At 44.7% G+C, this 20,668-nt stretch overlaps 2 protein-coding genes across 2 annotated transcripts in view; one reads left to right on the forward strand and one right to left on the reverse strand.

The window, feature by feature from the left end:
- Nucleotides 1-490: 490 nt before the first annotated feature.
- On the reverse strand, nt 491-10,622 carry TMEM169 (transmembrane protein 169). Its single transcript, XM_022567628.2, has 2 exons — nt 7,296-10,622; nt 491-3,947 (listed from the first exon to the last, which is right to left on the reverse strand). The coding sequence occupies exons 1-2, from the start codon at nt 7,561-7,563 to the stop codon at nt 3,325-3,327; spliced, it is 891 nt and encodes a 296-aa protein (XP_022423336.1). The 5' UTR covers nt 7,564-10,622; the 3' UTR covers nt 491-3,324.
- A 3,984-nt stretch (nt 10,623-14,606) lies between these two features.
- The window catches only part of PECR (peroxisomal trans-2-enoyl-CoA reductase), a 43,526-nt gene continuing 37,464 nt past the window's right edge, over nt 14,607-20,668 (forward strand). Inside the window, exons 1-2 of the mRNA XM_089915907.1 lie at nt 14,607-14,661; nt 18,095-18,193. Of these exons, the coding sequence (XP_089772033.1) occupies nt 14,607-14,661; nt 18,095-18,193 (154 nt within the window). The remainder of the gene's footprint in view (nt 14,662-18,094; nt 18,194-20,668) is intronic.

Raw genomic sequence — 20,668 nt, forward strand, 5'->3', positions numbered from 1 at the left:
CTCGTTGGTATCCATGTTTGTTCTCTATGTCTGTCTCTATTTCTGCTTTGCAAATATCATCTACACCATTCTTCTAGATTACACATATATGCGTTAATATATTTGTTTTTCTCTTACTTCACTCTGTATGACAGTCTCTAGGTCCATCCACATCTCTGCAAATGACCCAATTTCATTCCTTTTATGGCTGAGTAAGATGCCATTGTATATATGTACCACATCTTCTTTATCCATTCCTCTACTGATGGACATTTAGGTTGCTTCCATGTCCTGGCTATTGTAAATAGTGCTGCAATGAACATTGGGGTGCATGTGTCTTTTTGAATTATGGTTTTCTCTGGATATATGCCCAGTAGTGGGATTGCTGGGTCATATGGTAGTTCTATTTTTCGTTTTTTTATTTTATTTTATTTTATTTTTATTTTTCATTTTTTGAGGAACCTCCATATTGTTCTCCATAGTGGCTGCACCAATCTACATTCAAGGAGGGTAAAATTTCTGATGTTGGCCACTAATCATTTACAACACTGTAAAACTTAAGCCCTAGGTGGCCTGGTATCAATGACACAATGAAACTTTCAAGTCATCTAAAATTAGTTCTTCTTAAGATTTAGAACCTTGTTTTATTAGAAATCCTGGATAACAGGGGTTTTGGTCCCCTTGGACTTGAAATGAAGGGCGCTACCTAATGTCGATGGACAAGATGGCTTGGGAACATTGGCATCATCATACTGGATCAGACATGGTTTACCAAGCTCAGAATATTATGGCTGCAGAGCAATTGGAAAGCATAGTCCTCCTTCCTGATATTCACCATGAAGAGTAGGTAACTATGAGCTAACAGAATGTTCAAGTATGGCATTTCACTCTCTAATTTCTCCTCTAAAATTCTCTAGGTATTTGCTGACAGCAAGGATGAGATTGCTTTAGGTCTGTTTGGTTAAGTTTTCCTTCCTCAGGTCTAGGCTTTTACATACCTCTCTGAGCCCTTTTGAAATGATTTTATTTTATGAGCCTATTTCTTCCACTAGGTGGTGAGCCCAATTAGGGTGAGGGTTACATCAACTTCACCTAGGTATCCCATGCTCCTTACCCTGACCCCACCCTCCTTCGTTCTGCCAGGGACATCTTACCCTTGTCCTTATCATGACTTTTTCGCCTTGGCCATTTGTTTCCTTAACCCCCCCAAAAAATGTGACAAATGTGGCTGCAACTTCCTAATGTAAGCTTAGGTAAATCTGTGATCTGTGGAAAAAATCCAGCTAAACAGAATCCTCATAAATTGGTGGTCTATGGGAAGAGTCAAGACATAAGGACCCATATTGAGATCATTATACATATATAAAATAGTCACCACGCTCAACCTTTTCTGAAAACTGTAGCGTTCAAAGCAATTTTGGAGAAACTCAAAGACAAAGTGAGCAAACGTTAATCTGATTTTATTTTTATTTTCTTTGTCTTCATTTCAATTGTTTATATCTCTGTAAAAGCACCAGAGAGCACCAACATTATCTTCAAACGTGTTGGACACAGTTGTTTTTTATTTCTCAAACTAATAATAGTTATTTTTAAAAAGGAGGGGTTTCCTCTGAAGGTGGAGTACAGCACCATGCATCAGGCAAATGTCCTGGCCTTCTGTGGGACAGCATTGCTTGACCCATCTGGTTTGATTCACAGCAGTTCTTTCAACAGCTTCTTCCTGAGACATGAACCATGAATAGGGCACCAGCTATTCTTATAAGGACTCAAACCTCCAAAATCTGCTTGACCTCTTAGGATTTGATTTTTTTGAAATTGGAAAGAGACCCTCAGGAATATTTTTTTAAAGTTCAGAATCTATTAATCTGGATCCATCTGGTTTACACCCTCAGTGTCCACGAAGACCCAAGCTTTTTAGCACAGCAAAGACTGTGTTTGCTGTGAGAAGAAAGTTCTGAGTGAGTGAGGCTCTGAGTGAGTTTTGACAAACCACACAAAGCTAACTGTCTTCTTGTGCTTAGGGCTGCTGACCCTGCTGGGGGAAAGTCTGACAGATGCAATGCCTCCCTTTGCAGTCTTTCATCTGTACATTAAACTAAACATCACCACCCAGGCCCACCTTCACTACCAGGAAGAAAGCTATGCTACTATGATATAATTGTATTCAACTATTCACTCTTCCTTTCTAAAAAACCTGAAACCACATGGCATTATAGACATTTAAGTGCAACATACATGAGTTGCTAATATCTATGTGTGGTTTATGCATAGTATATGTAGCTAGTATCTATGTATAAATTCTCTGTGTAATATTTAGGCTTAAATAAATAAATACATACATACATAAATAAAACTGTACTCGCAGTTTTGGATCTGAATGTATTTAAATAATTACTGTGAGCCAGAGGTTCTTACTTGCCTACCAAAATAGCCATTATTTCCTTGTCTCTTAAATTAGCAGAACCCAAACATTTAGAATATAGCTGCCCGGCCAAAAGACTACATTTCCCAGGCTTTCTTGCTTGTGAGGTCATGTGACTATGGTCTGGCCAATGAGATACAAGAAGTGTTGAGGGGGCCTTCTGAGAAGCCGCCTTAGCCTAGGAGGGTGTATGTGCTCTTCGTTGCCCTTTCCTCTGTTCTATCCGAAACAGAGATGTGATGACTGGAGATGTAGTCAGCACTGGGTGCTGAGGATAAAGGCAATGAGGGTTGGTGAATAAAAAAAGCCTGGGATTCTGACGACTTCATCAATTTCCCTGATGGTCTGCCTCCAGACTTCTTCTATACAGGAAAGAAACAGACTTCTATCTTGTTTAAACTACTGATATTTGGATTTTAATTATATTTAATATATAAATCAAAATCTAAGTGATACACACATATCTTTACATTCTGCTACACTGTTACAGCCTGCTTCTGAAATATTTCACTCCATCCCTATCTATTATCTTATTGGTGGACTTGGGTCTCCCGTGAGCCTCCTTATTCTCCCTGTCACATTTAGTCACATCTCCCCTGGGTTCCAGGCACCAGGAACACCTCCAAGCTCCTGAAGTGACACACACCTGACCTCCCTTGTCTCAGAAAAATGGTCATCTTAGGGCAAGGAATGAAGAAGAGTTTATCCACTGGATGGACTATCTGGGCACAAATTGCTTTTCTGTTTTCTGCCCTCCTGGAAACCAACAAGATGGTAGGACAGATCAGTGTGGGCTAAAATTTTCTAGAAGAACTGTGTACGGGGGAAGGCGGGGGAGGAATAATTTAAAGAAGGAATATTCTGAAATTGGAAGATGATACACAGGCTACTGAGACCAGAGAATCAAGTAAGTTGTTGGGAGTTTAGACAGTGGATGTTTCTACCTCCTGGGTGGCATCCTTGTTGGACAGATTGCCTGAGATATTGTCAGATTCAAGCAGCTCCACAATGCTGTAGGGAGAACAGTCTTCCAGACCCAGCTTGCTGCACAGCCAGCCACAGAAGCCTTTCTCCATGTCCCGGGCAGCTTGCCACCATGCTCCCCAGGACCATGAGAGCTGGACCACGGCAGCATAGAGGCCCAGGGAAGAGGCCATGGCCATGATGAGCACTGGATAGAAGAGAATGAGGCAGGGGCAACATGAGATCTTGTGCCAGAAGGTCCTCTCCTCGTTGTACACAAGAAAGATATTGTACCAGGTGATGGTGCCGTAGTAGAAAGAGACCACGAAGGAGAGGATGAAAACCACAGGCAGGCAGACCAGTGTCCAGAGGACCACGTGGGGCCCACGGTCTGCTCCCAGCTGGCAGGCCTTTCTGCCTTCAGGTGCCATTTCCCTTGAAGACACTTTAGGCTTGGTGAGTTCCTGCAGCTCCTTCTCTGTCAACGTGACATGGATGTCCACCATCTGCCCCTTTTTCTTCCCTCGGGTGATGGTCCCAGTTAATGTGACATAGCGGCTGTCCACAGGCATGTTCCACATACCTGCAGGGCATAAAGAGGGGAAAGTCAAGATCAGAAGAGTAGACATTTCATCAGAGTGTCATCCTCTGAGACTGGAGCTGAGTACAAGGATGTCCATTATTATAGCCCCTGACACGGTACGCCCTGACATGGTATGAAATCAGTGTTTCCACGATGGACTGAATGGGTTTCCCGCAGGGGAGGGATTAGTACTCCCATGGTAAACTCTCACATCAGGGCCCTGAAGCAGGTTAAATTTGTTTCTCATTCTCTCTCTACTTTTCTGGGCCTCTATCATGTCTGTGATATGGAGGGGAGTGAGGAACTCTACCACAGACACCACTTCATAGTGACCTTATTTCTAGTTTACAAGTGCTGTGAAAATACTGTTTCTGAGTATCAGCTACTGTGTGTAAAGGTGGTGCTGTGTGTGTGTTACACTGATGAGCAGCCCACCCCTCTTCTCTCCTCATTCCTAACCCCATGCTTCTCTGAGAGGGTCCTCCTCATATGCTGGTGTACATCCCAGCCTTCATATCCAAATTCTGTACACATGCAGGCACCACACATACACACGCACAACATACACACATTCCCCAACAAAAATATACCAGCATCATCACTAGCATCACCACATCATCACCACCACCAGCATCACCATCATCACCACCACCAGCATCACCACCACCATCATCACCACCACCAGCATCACCACCACCACCACCACCAGCATCACCACCATCACCACCACCAGCATCACCATCATCACCACTACCATCATCACCAACACCAGCGTCACCACCACCACCACCACCACCAGCATCACCATCAACAGCATCCACCACCACCACCACCACCATCAACAGCATCACCACCAGCATCACCATCATCACCACCACCAGCATCACCATCATCACCACCACCAGCATCACCACCACCAGCGTCACCACCACCACCACCACCACCAGCATCACCATCAACAGCATCACCACCACCACCATCACCACCAGCATCACCATCAACAGCATCACCACCACCACCACCACCAGCATCACCACCACCACCACCACCAGCATCACCACCACCACCACCATCACCACCATCACCACCACCAGCATCACCATCATCACCACCACCAGCATCACCACCACCAGCGTCACCACCACCACCACCACCACCAGCATCACCACCACCAGCATCACCATCATCACCACCACCAGCATCACCACCACCAGCGTCACCACCACCACCACCACCACCAGCATCACCATCAACAGCATCACCACCACCACCACCACCACCAGCATCACCATCAACAGCATCACCACCAGCATCACCATCATCACCACCACCAGCATCACCATCATCACCACCACCAGCATCACCACCACCAGCATCACCACCACCACCACCACCACCAGCATCACCATCAACAGCATCACCACCACCACCACCACCACCAGCATCACCATCAACAGCATCACCACCAGCATCACCATCATCACCACCACCAGCATCACCATCATCACCACCACCAGCATCACCACCACCAGCGTCACCACCACCACCACCACCACCAGCATCACCACCACCAGCATCACCATCAACAGCATCACCACCACCACCACCACCAGCATCACCATCATCACCACCACCAGCATCACCACCACCAGCATCACCATCAACAGCATCACCACCACCACCACCACCAGTCACCATCATCACCACCACCAGCATCACCACCACCATCACCATCAACAGCATCACCACCACCACCACCACCAGCATCACCACCACCAGCATCACCATCATCACCACCACCAGCATCACCACCACCACCACCACCAGCATCACCACCATCACCACCACCAGCATCACCATCATCACCACCACCAGCATCACCACCACCAGCGTCACCACCACCACCACCACCACCAGCATCACCATCATCACCACCACCAGCATCACCACCACCACCACCAGCATCACCACCACCACCACCAGCATCACCATCACCACCACCAGCATCACCATCATCACCACCACCAGCATCACCACCACCAGCATCACCATCAACAGCATCACCACCACCAGCATCACCACCACCACCACCACCACCAGCATCACCACCGCCAGCATCACCACCATCATCACCACCACCAGCATCACCACCACCAGCATCACCACCACCAGCATCACCATCATCACCACCACCATCACCACCACCACCACTACCATCACCACCACCCTCACCAAACAGCCACTCTTTGGCCATCCCAGCAGTGAGATTGCAGGTAGTGAAACAGCAAAGTCCACAGTCCTTAGTATGTGAAGTGTAGTCTAGAAATGGAGGATGGGAGGAGGGTATAGGCTTTCGGTTGGCATGTCCCCCAGGCCCTGTGGACTCCTAGCCCCCTGGCTGGTAGACGGACAGAATGGGGCTGCCTCAAGAGCAAACGTCCCTTCCTCCGAGAGGCATCCCCAACCACACAATCTTTCCCTCCACCCGCCTCCCTCACTTGCTCATCTTCCCATCACTGAGGTTTACTGTCTTTGGAACCTGTACCACTACCTGTAATTGTCTCTTATCTGCTGACTTTTTGCTGTCTGTCTTCCCCTGACTGGAAGGTAAACTGCATGAGGGCAGAGGCATTGCTCGTCTTGTTCACCGTGGGCGTATGTCTTAGGGGTGACCATCGACACAGAGATCTACCTCATCCATCTATTGCTGTGTAGTGACACTTAATATGGACACTCCACAGTTTCCTTAACAGAAACAAACATTCTTATACATGCTTCCTTACGCACATGGGCATGAGGTAGATACTGACAATTTCTTGGACATAGGCTATACATATTTTGAATTTTAAATTTAATAGATATTGACAAATTTCCCTGAAGTGGATTCCTCTTCCACATGAGGTATACGAGAATATATCCATTTCCACACATTGATGTTATCATGTTTTACCCAATTTTTGGCCATCCTACATGTGAAGGATTACTATAATTCGTTGTTATAATTCGCATTTTCCTGATTATTATGAAAGTCAAATATTAGTTTCTTTATCTTACATGTATTAAATAGTTAGCATGGTTGTCTTGTATTACTATTTTTTGTGTATAAATCGGTCTCTTCCATTACACAAGGAGTTCCAAAAGGGCAGAGATCTCTTCTGTATCACCTAGAAGAGAACATAATAAATGCTCAACAAATACTATCGATTTGTTGAATGAAGACTGCAACACTGCGAGAAGAAATGTATCAATAAGAAGTACGTCAGTGAGCAAATGCCTGTCTGTCTTCTGGAGGATCCTCATTTGGTTTCCTTCCTGTGGCTTTAAGTAGGTGGCCCCAGAGAGACTTACCATCATACACAGGATAGTCTAGGAAATCATCTCCCTCCTCCTCTTTAGGCTGATCTCCACCTTCTAATTCCCCAGGCTCCTCATCCAGTTTCTCACTCTCTGACCGGTAGATGATAATAGATTCTGGGCGGGACTCTTTCTTCTTTTTCCTGCGACCCAGTGTGGATTCCCCATCAAGGGCCAGGGCAGCTGCCATGGCTTTCCTCAGAGAGCCCTGGTGGGGGCTTGGGAGCTGGCCCTGGCCTTCCACTGGTGCTGGCTCTTCCATCCTAGTCTTCAAATCTAGCTATTCCTTGTAAAGAGTCCAATTTGCTTGAGCAAACTCACAATCCACACATCACAGAGCTTCTTCCAGGATGGGGCTATGCAAAGACGTTCCAACGATGAGTTGCACTTGAAAGATAAGAAAGCAAAATCATCAACAGGGAATGAATAGGGTGAGATGGAGAGGGGTTTAGGAAGTGGTCCTCAACTTGGCAGAAGCCTTTGCCCCCCTTTATTTCTCATAAAAGTTTATTTTGGGAGTGCTATGGAAATACTTTTACAGGAATGAATCATTGTTAATAAAATATTATTTGTGTTGCCATATTTTGTGTTGCATATATTATGCAAAACTCATCAATCTAGCTGGGGGATGCCAAGTATAAGGAAGTTGGGTGAGGAAGCCTTACAGACAGATTAAGGACCATTCTTCCTCTCACCATAGATGGAGATTGCTATGGCTGGCACCAGCACTCCAGGCTTCTGGCTATTGGGTCAGCCATTACAACTATACTCAAATGGTTGAATGCAACTTTGAACAAGCCATCCAACAATGGCACAACTTCACTAACCATGCCTTCTCTGATATTCTATAAAGACACTTGTCTCCTGGCTTCTTGTTGGCCCAAGATCCCAGAATGGCTGGGATCTGTACTATCACCTTCTGGGAGACCAGTGGAAAGAATGCACACTTTTCACGCAACACTTTTCTCCTCTTTTGCTCTCCAGGTAAAAAGAGGTGGGAGAGAAGAGAGTCTATACAATATCTTTTAAGGAAGAAACTGATCGGTCTGTGTTTTTGGTATATGGAGCCATTAAGAGGAACGGAATGTTTTGAGTGCTATTGCTAAAGAGGTGCCACTTAGCAAATACCCAGCCAGTGGCATTTAAACAGGTAGCTGCGGGACTTCCCTGGTGGTGTAGTGGTTAAGAATCTGCCTGCCAGTGCAGGGGACGTGGGTTTGATTCCTGGTCTGGGAAGATCCCACACGCCACAGAGCAACTAAGCCCGTGCACCACAACTACTGAAGCCTGTGAGCCTAGATCCCTCGAGCCATAACTACTGAGTCTGCTGCCACAACTACTGAAGCCTGTGCACCTAGAGCCTGTGCTCCACAACATGAGAAGCCACCGCAATGAGAAGCCTACGCACTGCAGCAAAGAGTAGCCCCCACTCGCCGCAACTAGTGAAAGCCCACGCATAGCAACGAAGATCCAACACAGCCAAAAAAACAGGTAGCTGCTTGTCTGCTTCTTTTATAAAAATGTTATTATATTATGGAACGTTTCAAACATGTAAAATGAGAACATTTTTATTAGGGAAAGTGGCAAACATTTATAAAAGCAAAGAGAATAATTTGAATGAATCGTTACTGTACCTCTCACCCAATTTCAACAATAATCAAAATATTAGTAGCCAATTTTGTTTTATCTCCTCATATTATTTAAAAGCAAATGTCAGATATCATTTCATTTCATCTGTATCTCTTTCAGCATGTACCTCTTACATATAAGAACTCTCTTTTTAAAAAAAGATTATCACCATACCATTATCGCACCTAATTATTTAAACGATTCTTTAATAACATTAAATATCTGGTCAGTTCAAATTTCCCTGTTTAAAACTTTAAATTCTATTTTCTTGAATTAGGATTCAAATAAGATCTATGCAATGGAAACAGATTGCACACCTCTGTCTATAGCAGCGCTGTCCAATAGAACTTTCTGCCATTGCACCTGAAATGAGTCTAGTGCAACTGAGGAAATGATTTTTATTTTTATTATTATTATTTTTTTGGACACGCTGAGCAGCTTGTGGGATCTCAGTTCCCCGACCAGGGATTGAACCTGGGCCCTCGGCAGTGAAAGTGTGGAGTCCTAACCACTGGACCTCCAGGGAATTCCCCAGGAAATGCATCTTAAATTTTATTGAATTCTAACCAATTTAAATTTAAATAGCCACATGTGGCTACTGGCTACTATATTGGACGGAACAGGTCCATATGTTCCCCAACCAATTTTTTTTTTTCCTTTTCCTTTCTATTTATTTGTTAAAGAAAGGTCATTTACCTTGCAGATTCTCATAGCCTAGATCTTGAGGATTGCAACCCCCATAGTATGTTCCTCCACATATTTCCTATAAATTGATAGCTACATAAAGAGGCTTACTCAGATTTGGGTTAGAATTATTTTGGTTGGTTGGTTGTTTTGGCAAGATGTTATAGATGGTGTTTTGTATTTCCATCAGAAGGTAGCTAATATCTGCTTGACTCCGTGAAACTAGTAGCCATTGACGACTATCAGCCAGACCCATTCGTTCATTAGGTGTTACAAAAATGATGACATTCTATTTCTCTCATTCCTTCTTTATTTATTAGCCAGAATACTCTCATGGGCCTTTTTAAAAAAAAAAATTATTTATTTATGGCTGTGTTGGGTCTTCGTTGACACCCACGGTCTTTCTCTAGTTGCAGAGAGCGGGGGCTACTCTTCACTGCAGTGCGTGGGCTTCTCATTGCAGTGGCTTCTCTTGTTGCGGAGCACGGGCTCTAGGCGCGCACGTTCAGTAGTTGTGGCGCACGGGATTAGTTGCTTCGCGGCATGTGGGATCTTCCCGGACCAGGGATCGAACCCATGTCCCCTGCATTGGCAAGCAGATTCACCACTGCGCTACCAGGGAAGTCCCTCATGTGCTTTTAACAAACCCAGTTTTAAACTTAGTGGAGGAGGCAAGTGGCGCCATTGTTATATAATAGTATTGTCAATTATACTGTTAAATACCTTTCTTTAATGAGAACAGTGGCAGCTTCTATTGATATGAAAAGCTTCTGAATTATTTACCAAACAAATGTCCTAATTTCCAAATAACTGTATTTATAATTGAGAATTGTAGTAGACTGTAAGTAGACTCCACTCACAGTTCTGTTGCCCCAGGCACCCGGAGACTGTTTACTCTCAGTAACTCCAGGGTGCCAGCTTTTTGTTACTTTTGTTCCCAATTCTCAAATCTTCATTTTGTTTCAGTGTGCTCTGAGTACTTCCTTTCTTTCAAGGCCACATGCACACTCTTTCGTGTCTCTTTATCCCAAACAATACAACTTCTCCTCTTATTTGTATTAAATGGCCCCAACGTTTAGTGGACTGGCCCAGTCAGGGCAGGGTGGGGAATGGGGAGGATTATGAAACAGACAAAAATCTAACTAGGCGCTAAATGCCACTCAATTTGAAGCAAATTCCATGTCTTAATATGATGCATCTTCTGTATTACCAGGTACCAAGACTGACTCTATCACATTTCTTTAAAGGCCAAAACTCCCCAAAGTCTGAGCAAACTTCTCAGCAGGTAGCTCTCCTCCATTGTCCAAGTATCACCTAAATACTTCTCCTTTGTCCTTTAATTGTTAATTTTCTTTCTTGTTTCCCCACTGGATGGAAGGTGGGTACTGGGTCTTATCACCTTTGTATCTTGGGCACATAGCTCAGTGACTAAAACAAATGAGGTGCTCAGCGACAGAATTGAAAACGCCCACAGGTGGAATTAAGGTTTCACTAAATCTTCACAGCCTGACTTTGCCTGTTTGAACAAAATAAGTACCATTACCTTCACATTCTTATGCATGGAGCTTGTTGGACTATGAAATTCGTTTGGTGACGTCTCTAAGAGCACATGATGTTCTAAAAATGGGAAGATCCAGAGTACAGGAGCTTTCTGTGATAAAGTAGGTTCTAATATCCTCACTTGACATTATTAAGCTCTTCCATGTTAAATAAAGAAGTGAGAGAACTGGCTTTAAGCCTAACTTGCACAATTCCTAACAGAACAAGCACTATTTTGCAATGAGGACATCTGGACTTAATAATAGTAATAACTAAAACTTACTGGATGTTGACTGTGTGCCAGGTGCTGTTCTAAGTGCTTTTCAATAATCACTATTGTGTAATCCTCACAGCAAACCAAGGAAGGAGGTACTATTATTATCCCCATGCAGAGGAGTAATTTGCTCAAGGTTACATAGTAATGGTGCTGTGACTCACACTCAGCTTTGCTAATTTCAGAGCCCATGTTTTATTTACCATGCTTTGCTGCCTGCCAACATTTACCCCAGATTTTATACTTAAACCTCTAGGGCTGTCTTTGATGAATCCATCTCCTATATTAAGGATCTCTTCCGATGTCCCTATTACTAATCAGTCTCTAAGTCCTGCCACTCATTCCTATGGAATCTCTTTGGTAACGTGTTCATTTCAATTTCTACTACCACCATATGCTCGAATACAGCCCCTGCACTACTTCCTCCACGTAAGTTCCTCTGCCTTCCCTTTCAGAATTCTTCCTCTACCGTTTTTTTTTTTTTCCTCTACCGTTTTAAACGGTGATTAATGACACAAGATATTTTTATTTTGTCCAGTAATCATCACTATCTTGCCATTTCTGACTAAAATATATCTCAAGGGTCTGCCTGGTGTTTGAGGCTCTCCATATTCATGCTCCATCCTAGGGTTCCATAGCAGTTCTTCCCATTCCCCATAACGTGACTAGTTGACACATTTACTTATGTCGGTTCCTTCACCTTTTTCACTCTTCTCCACCTCTTTCAAGCCTGGCTCAAGAGACTCACTCACTCATGTTCCCTTCTGTGACCACCCCAGCCTACATGTCTCTCCCCGACCCCAATCCTGTTGTTGTAGGAGGGAGGTGAGAATGACATGAGTGTTCGAGTGTCCAATGCCTAGTATGAGTTGGTGCTTCATAGATGTTAGTTTCCAATCCCTTTCTTCTGCCTTTTCCTACTCTGTATTCCAGTAGTATTTGTCATTTGTACCATACTCTCTTAGTGCTTAATTATGCAGCATTTCATATCATCTTGAACTGATTATGAATGGCTTCATGATTTTTCATTCATCTCCCCACCGAAGATTATAAAATTTTAGAAGTCAGGAACTGTCTTACACTTCTTTACCTCTAATGGGAAGACCCCAGGGCTGGACATGTAGCAGATACTCAGTACGTACTTGTTGACCCGGTAAGGCAAAGGGCAAGGGAAAATGCCTATTTGTAAATATGATGTGAACAAGGGTTAAGAGAGGAAGGCTTAATTATTTTCCACATTTCTGTACACTTTATTATGTTGTTAGCATTTGAACTGAGAAGCAGGTTTTGAACATTTCTCCTTTCTTTTACATATCATAAGAGAGAGGGTAGGAAGAAAATTTCTCTAGTTTCCAAGGTTTTAGTCAATAGAATTAAGAGAAGACACAGGACTCTGCTCTTTTTCCTGGAAGGTAGGCTTCGCCCATCCTCCACCTCCACCCCCAGTCCAAAGATTATTAACGAATGTGATACTGCAGACTGTTAACCTCAATCCACCATTAGCTCTGACTCCTCAGTCATTCTGGGGGGGAAAAATAGGTTTTAAAGTATATACTCAGACTCTGGAACTTACGCATAAAATAACTGGTTTTAAGCCACCCTTGAAGAAAATTCTCCAGATAATTCTTAAATGCATCCACCACTTTTCCCCATCTTCATTGCTACCACTCTGGTCTAAGAGGCCATCATCTCTTACTAAGGTTCTAAAAATGCTCCATATCTTCTGGCTTCTACTCTTGCTGTCTTCAAATCAATTCTCCACTTAGCAGTTCGAAAGATCTTTTGAAAACATACATAAAATCAGGCCGTTTTCTGCTTAAAATCCTCCAGTGACTTCCCATTGATATAAAATGAAATCCAAACTTTTCATGTGGCCTAAGGACTTGTGATCTGGCCTCTCCCTGTCCTGCCATCCTAGGCTGTACCATCTCCCTCATGTATAACTCCAATGCTTCAATCACAGTAGCTGCCTATGTACTCCTCTAGAGTTTTATTAAAAGAAAACCAACAGCTCTTAAGCAGTCAGTGAACACCCCAAATCTCCACAACACCACAAAATGAACTTACCTACCCAGGTGTAGTGCCTTGGTAGAGCCGAGTCATCAGCAGGAAGTCTGGTCATTACTCCCATCCTGTCACTTGGTCACTAACTCCCACTCCCACCTCCACAGCGGCGGCTCACTGCTGCTTCATGGACCTCTCATCATCAGGCATGATTTCCCTGGAGTCTGTTCATGATTCTCTGTTCCTAGGTGGTCACTGAAGCACACCTGATCCGGGGCCTTCTCCAAACCCACCCAGATACTAAGCAGAACTTGTGGGCTTGGGAGGTGGCGAAGCCAGGGAGTTTTGAAGCCTCTGCTCTTAGATTAATTGCAGGGAAGCAAGTAACATATATGGATGAAGTGTGGCTGGAAAAAGCTAATAAATGGCAATGACACCAAGCCTTAGCAACTGGACACAGGGAATGGTGGGGGCTGTGGTAAACATAAAGCTCACTCAGGTCTCATCTGAAATAGCAAGTTACTGTTCTCCTCTCTTTCCCACCAAGCCCACTGTTCAGCCAACTGCTTTCATAGAGGAATTCAGGTCCATTTGGTATGGGTTGCCTGAAATTTCATGAGAAAGTTCCTGATTTTAATTACTGCAATTAGTCCAAATTTAAATAAATTACCATGTGGACAAACAACCAAAACAAATCACAGATAGGCTGCCATTCTGCTGTCTCTGGCTTATAATGCTTCCAAATTAGGGTGCCCTGCTCCACCGGTTTAACTAAGTACAATTAGGAATTGACTTTTTGCACCTTCACTGCTATTAACACATCTTCCTCTTCCAAGGCAACTGAACTGGGGCTAAGTGGGTAAAGTATCATCATTTTCAAGTTCATTTACGACTACTACAGTGAGCTGTGCCTTGCTCCAGCCCTGCTGTCCTTCCAGTTCTTTTCTGACTTGTGTATCTGTCACTCAGAGGGCTACATATCACCTGTCTGGGGTGGCCAAACTCCCCCATTAGCATCTTGGTTTGCCACCATTAGAGGTGCTAGGCCAACCAGGAGATAAAATATTTGCCATTTTACCACTGAAAATTACTATTAGCCGCTCCCAGAGAGACCATCTCACCAATGTAAAGATGAAAGGAAATTTGGTTCAGACCAGTATCAAGTGATTGGCACGATGATGGAACAGCAGCTTAGAAGTCGCAGCTTCCAGCCCGTTGCTGTGGTTGACTGTGAGCACAGTCAGGCTGCAGCCTTTTTCTCTGTGGTCCTGTGAGCAGCATTTCTCTTGTCTCCTGGTCCTGAAAGGCTCCCACACTGAGGCTGGTTCATCATCTGGGGAGCATCTGACTGTCTACAGAGGAAATACTTCCCAATAGTGAAGGTAGCTGGGTATAAGGAGCTTGAGCAGCTTTAGTGTAAGGGCGGTTAGAGCTGATCTTTATTGTCTGATCTTTTGTTTATTTATTGTCCTACCTCTCATGGCACACATACTCCTTCCACCCCTAACTACCAACATGTATACATCCTAGAACATAAACTCTACCAAGGCAGGGACACCTAACCGTCTTGTCCACTGTACCGTAACCCCCATGTCTAGAATAGACACGTGCTCAATAAATATTGGCTGAATATTGTGAAATGGAATCTTACTTATATAAGTTGGCTCAGGGCTGCTTTTACATCAAGGCAGGCGGGGCTAGATATGCCTCACTGATATTCCTTCAGCACCGAGATTCTGTCTCAATGGTGAGAATCCCACAGGCCCCTGTCAGTCTGAGCCAGCAGCTGCTTCGTGAAGGGGAGAAAATGAAGTTACTAGGCAGATGGGCTGGGGGAGGGGTGGAAGATGGGTGAGAAGCAAGAGCATCTCAGAAGATGAACGGAGGGAGTGCTAAGGGGTATGACAGAGTGGGAATGTGGCAAGATCATAGCCATGGTGATGCCTTTTTCCCCAGGACAAAGGGGGCAGGGATGCAGAGTGCCAGGTAGCATTTGATTTGGCCAAAGGGACAGTCATTGCAGCAGGGCACGGATGCCCTGAGAAGAGAGGGCTCAACCAAGAGTCAGAGCTAAAATCTGGAAACAAAGAGCCTTCAAGAGGCAGAACTACTGATGTGCCTCCAGGCCTTTTGGGGTTAGCAGACATTCAAACCCTGACTGAGGTCAGAGGCAGGGGCAGAGAGGACACGCCTTTTTCTTTTTAACAAAAGATCTCTTGAAGAGACTCCACATCTCCCTTAATCACAGGCTCTCTTTGGACTGTGAAAATGAGCTTTCTGACTGCTCATAGCTTCCCTGAGGCTGAGGAATGGCTCCTTGCCATTCTCAGCAAGCAAAACTGGCTTGAAGCCAGTCCAGTCACCTTTTCACTGGAGGACTGCAGAATCCCTCTCTGAGGCCACTCAGCCACCACACAGAGGCTGCAGTACAGCCAGGCCCATGTTGACCCGCCCTGGCAGAGTTCCATAAATCCCCAAGTCCAGACCAGGTCACAAATCACATTTAATTAGATCTTCAATAAAAGTACCTTTGAAAGAAATTTAAATTGTTCCTTCCTCCCAAGAAAGCCTGGAATTTTTCGGAATAAGAAACCTCTTAGAACTGAGTTAGTAGAAGTGATTCCTTGAAAAACTATCCAGCAAATGAGAAGTGGAAGAGATAGCTTCCCTTCTTTAAGCAGTGTTGATAGGAATCTGTCAGCAACAAAGATAGAGGGGGAGGTGTTTCTCAAAGGAGGTCAGAGGAGGGCAGGGGGATGGAGGAACAGGGAGGAAGTGATGTTTAATTCCACTCTCAACCAGATCCATTTCCAATTCACTCTAACTCAGTGGTGGACCCAACAAAAGAATGATGGCATTTGTTTGTTTTTACATTATTTTAATACCTTGCTAGGGAAAATACAGTACTCTTGTTAGGGGAACCACTGACTGAAACCACCCACCCTGGCCAGGCCCAAGAGTAACCACTTGCATGAGTTACCTTAAACAGGAGGTCCTGGTAAGGAACGCGGAACTAACAAGCTGCCACCAACTGGAAGAATTCAGGAAAGGTCAAAACGAGAGAGGAGACATCAGTCCATATGTCCTACCAACCTCCCAGATTCCTTCTCGCTGGAATCCATCTTGGCTGAGTGATGTGGAAGCCACCAGGAAGGACCCTGAGTCAGAATGATTGGCCAGGGACAACCTAGAAACTAACCCCATCACCATAAAACCCTGAGACTGTGAGCCACGTGGCAGAGCTGTCCTCCTGGATTCCCTTACCCTACTGGTCTCTGCCCGGGCACCCCTTCCCGATAAAATCTCTTGCTTTGTCAGCACATGTGTCTCCTCCAACAATTCTTTTCCGAGTGTTAGACAAGAGCCCACTCTTAGGCCCTGGAAAGGGTCCCCCTTCCTGCAACACTCTGAAAACAGACTTAGAAACATGATCCTGCCTGGATTGTTAAGACCACAGCACCTGACATATTCCCTAGATTTGTCAAGTTCTCAGGCAAAGTCTCCCCAGGCTAGTCCAGGTGTAATCCCACTCTGGTGGGTTGACAGCAGGAAGCAAGATGGAGAATTTGAATAATAAATCACTGTTAATGGGCACCAAAACACGGATGAGAAATTTCCCCCATCCTCAGGAGGCTCGCTCCTCTGCATAAGAAATGAACTAGAGGGTAGGATCTCAAACAACACACCTACAGATGCATTCTTGCAGGAAGCATACACCCTTCGAGGAAAGATCTTTCGGACTCATCAATCTATGCAGCCCAGCAGAAATGTATCAAATCTCAAATCTGGTAAAGTTTCCTTCTTCCCTTCATTCCTCAGTGAGGAGAGGGAGATGAGGTGGAGGTGGGCTTGAGTTTTTTCTAAAAATCATTTATTATCTTGGTTCTCTGGATAACTACGATTGTATTTCCCCCCTCCCCCTCTCATTCCCATCCCTTCCGGAGGATGAAGCCGGATTTCTCCGCCCTCAGCTAAGGTTGCCCCTTTCCTTCCCAGCCAGCTGCACACAGCAGCTGGAGCCAGAGCATCGCTGGACTTCCAATGCGGGCGGGCGCAGCAAGGAAGGAGGCAATGCGGGAGGCTCCCGAGCTGCAGCCTCTCTTTACCCAGATGCACTGGAGATTTAATTTTAATTAACCGTGAGAGCTATAGCACTGAGGATTGAATTTTTCAAAATAGAGCACAATCCCGCTTTTTGTCTTCCTCCCTTTCCCAAAAGCATCGAAATAACACACACACACACACACACACAGACACACACACACACAAGGAACAAAGAATCTCACCTACACGTGCCGGGGAGATAGGCAGGCGGACAGTTTGAACGGTAAGGACGCCGCCTTGGGGGAGCGGTTCTGCGCTGGGAGAATAGAGAGCCCCTGAGGCCGGCCGTGCGGGGTGGGGCGGGGCTATGGAGAGGGGCGGGGCGACGCGAGGCAGCGCGAGTGGACTGGACGGGGCGGGGCGGGGAGGGACGGGGCGGGGCGGGGCGGGGCGGGACGGGACGGGGCGGGGCGGGGCGGGACGGGACGGGGCGGGGCGGGGCGGGGCCCGGGCGGTCACGTCGGCGTGAGCCCTATGTCCGGCATATTTATAAGGCGGCGTGGGCCCATTGACTTAACCTGGCCTACGCTTCATCAGTCAAATGTCCCGTGGCCGTGAGTTTGCCTGGCAGCAGGCTTGATGCAGCACCAAGTGGCCATCGTCACCGGCGGGGGTACGGGCATCGGAAAGGCCATCGCGACCGAGCTCCTGCATCTAGGTGCGTGAGCAGGCCCCTGGGCTAGGTTACTCAGAGCGAGAGAGCCTTAGAAGCTGGCGGAACCTGGGGTCGGGAGCCAGGGGGCCAGAGGCGGGCTTAGGAGAGCGTGAAGTTGCAAAGCAAAGGAAGTGTAGCTGTGGGTGAAATTTAAACCGCGAGGGAGAGTGGAGAGAGGAGAGTTCTAAGAAAAGTTGTGGAGAAGCGGTGGATGATGAACCACTATTTGTAAACTAAAGGGAAAATTTAGAGCCAAAGATACTGTGTCCGAGGTGGGGATTACGGAGACGTGTGGAATCATGCTATGGAACTAATTATGGATGTGAATTTTTTTTTTTTTTTTTGGATGTGAATTTAAAATTAATTCTTTCTAGGGAATTCCCTGGCGATCTAGTGGTTAGGACTCAGGGCTTTCCTGCCGGTGGGCCTGGGCTGGATCCCTGGGCGGGGAACTAAGATCCCACAAGCCGTGCTGCTGGGCCAAATAAATAAATAAATTCTATTTATTGCCTAATGAATGATTAGGAAACATGGGAAGACTTCATTTAACTGGAAAAGGTAAAAGTCTCCCATCATATAATCTTCTCGAATCTCTTGTAATATTTACCTTAACTTGGGTGAAGGGAGGACTTTATAAGCAATAAACAAGGAAAGAAACCACAAAAGGGAAAATAGATAAATATGAAGGTGTATATCCTCATTGAATTAAAAAATATATGTGAATAAAGTTTGAAGGAACATGAGGAAAAACATTTACATGTACAACAAATTTATTATATAAAGAGATCTCATAAATAAATAAGGAAAAGATCTAACAACTGATAGAAAGATAGGCTTCTGATATGGGCCAAGCATTTTAAATCAAGAACTAAAAAAAAAGCAGTAAGTATATGAAAAAATAGTCAACTTTTTTGGCAATGAAATGCAAAATATAGCAATAAAAAGGTGCCATTGGTTTTTTAACAGAATTTTAAAACATTGGGGAAAATGAAAGTGTTGATGAGGAAGTGAGAAGGCAGGCAAGAATGTAAATTATTACAAGCTTTCTAGAGGTCAGTTTGGGAAAAAAAATCCGAAAGTATTAACAGTATTTGTGCTGTATGACCTAGTAATTCCTCTCTCAGGAATTTACTCTTCGGAAATAATCAGGGACAAGCACGGATTTGTGTACAAGAATGTAGTGTTGAATAGTGAAACATGATAAGGGAAAAGACTAAATCAGTAACAATGAAATATGCTGCTATTTAAACATCTTGCTATTGAAGATTTTGTTGTCAAATGCATACCATATAATTGAAAAAAATCAGGATTCTAAACAAAATATAGCATTCCAATTTAATTGTTACTGAAAAATATATATGCAGAAGAAGACTGAAAAGAAGTTTGTAATATTGTTATCAGCAACTACTTTTTCTGGAAATGATTTGAATGATGAGTGGTTAAACTGTACTCATTTTTCAAATTTTTTTAATGAACATGTAAGTTGTCTTTGCTTACCATTGTGTTTCTCATGCCCGGCACAGCATATGAACTTAAAAAAAGTATGTTAAGGAAAAAATACATCTTAATAAGAAAAAAAAAGAAAATTAGCATTTCTTAATCTGACCCTGGTGTAGCTTCATCACCATTACTACCCACTTTACTTCCAACACCAAAACTCTAACCCTGTTCAGGAAAATCCATTAGAAAAGTAGAATCGGTTATCATTTTCTGTGAAGGTCAGATACCAGGCTTCACGGCAGATTGGTCAGATCCTGGTTCAACCTTCCAATGTACTTTAAAAAAAAGTAATGTATTGGAAATGCATTTCCTTCAGTGAAAGAGTATACAAATAATGTTTACTCTGACTTGCTCAGCTTTATTTTTTTATTCCAGGATTAATGGCTGTTTCCTGAAAATTGTTATAGAAACCTAAATTGGGCAAGTAAAATAAAATGTTAGCCAATTCAGTTTCCAGTGAGAAGGCTCCTATTTTTTGGTGTGAATTACAAGTTGGATTTTGAGGCATGCTTTTTAAAAATAAATTTATTTATTTATTTTTGGCTGCGTTGGGTCTTCGTTAATGCGTGCAGGCTTTCTCTAGTGGTGGCGAGCGGGGGCTACTCTTTGTGCTCTGCAGTGCGTGGTCTTCTCACTGCCGTGGCTTCTCTTGTTGCGGAGCATGGGCTCTAGGCATGTGGGCTTAAGTAGTTGTGGCGCGCGGGCTCAGTAGTTGTGGCGCGCGGGCTCTAGAGTGCAGGCTCCGTAGCTGTGATGCACAGGCTTAGTTGCTCTGCGGCATGTGGGATCTTCCCAGACCAGGTCTCGAACCCGTGTCCCCTGCCTTGGCAGGCGGATTCTTAACCACTGCGCCACCAGGGAAGTGCGAGGCATGCTTTTTTTTTTTTGCTGTAAGTGGGCCTCTCACTGTTGTGGCCTCTCCCGTTGCGGAGCACAGGCTCCGGACGCGCAGACTCAGTGGCCGTGGCTCATGGGCCC

The sequence above is a fragment of the Delphinapterus leucas genome, chromosome 8 (assembly GCF_059928025.1).
Source record: "Delphinapterus leucas isolate spDelLeu-1000000601 "Yukka" chromosome 8, BTC_Dleu_Yukka2, whole genome shotgun sequence".
NCBI classification, from domain to species: Eukaryota; Metazoa; Chordata; class Mammalia; order Artiodactyla; family Monodontidae; genus Delphinapterus; species Delphinapterus leucas.

Excerpts from the sequence above, each read along its gene's own strand:
- TMEM169 (XM_022567628.2), bottom strand. The coding sequence starts at position 7,563 with ATGGAAGAGCCAGCACCAGTGGAAGGCCAGGGCCAGCTCCCAAGCCCC. Across the intron at positions 3,948-7,295 it reads AGACTATCCTGTGTATGATG|GTATGTGGAACATGCCTGTG; the intron begins GTAAGTCTCTCT and ends TATGCCCTGCAG.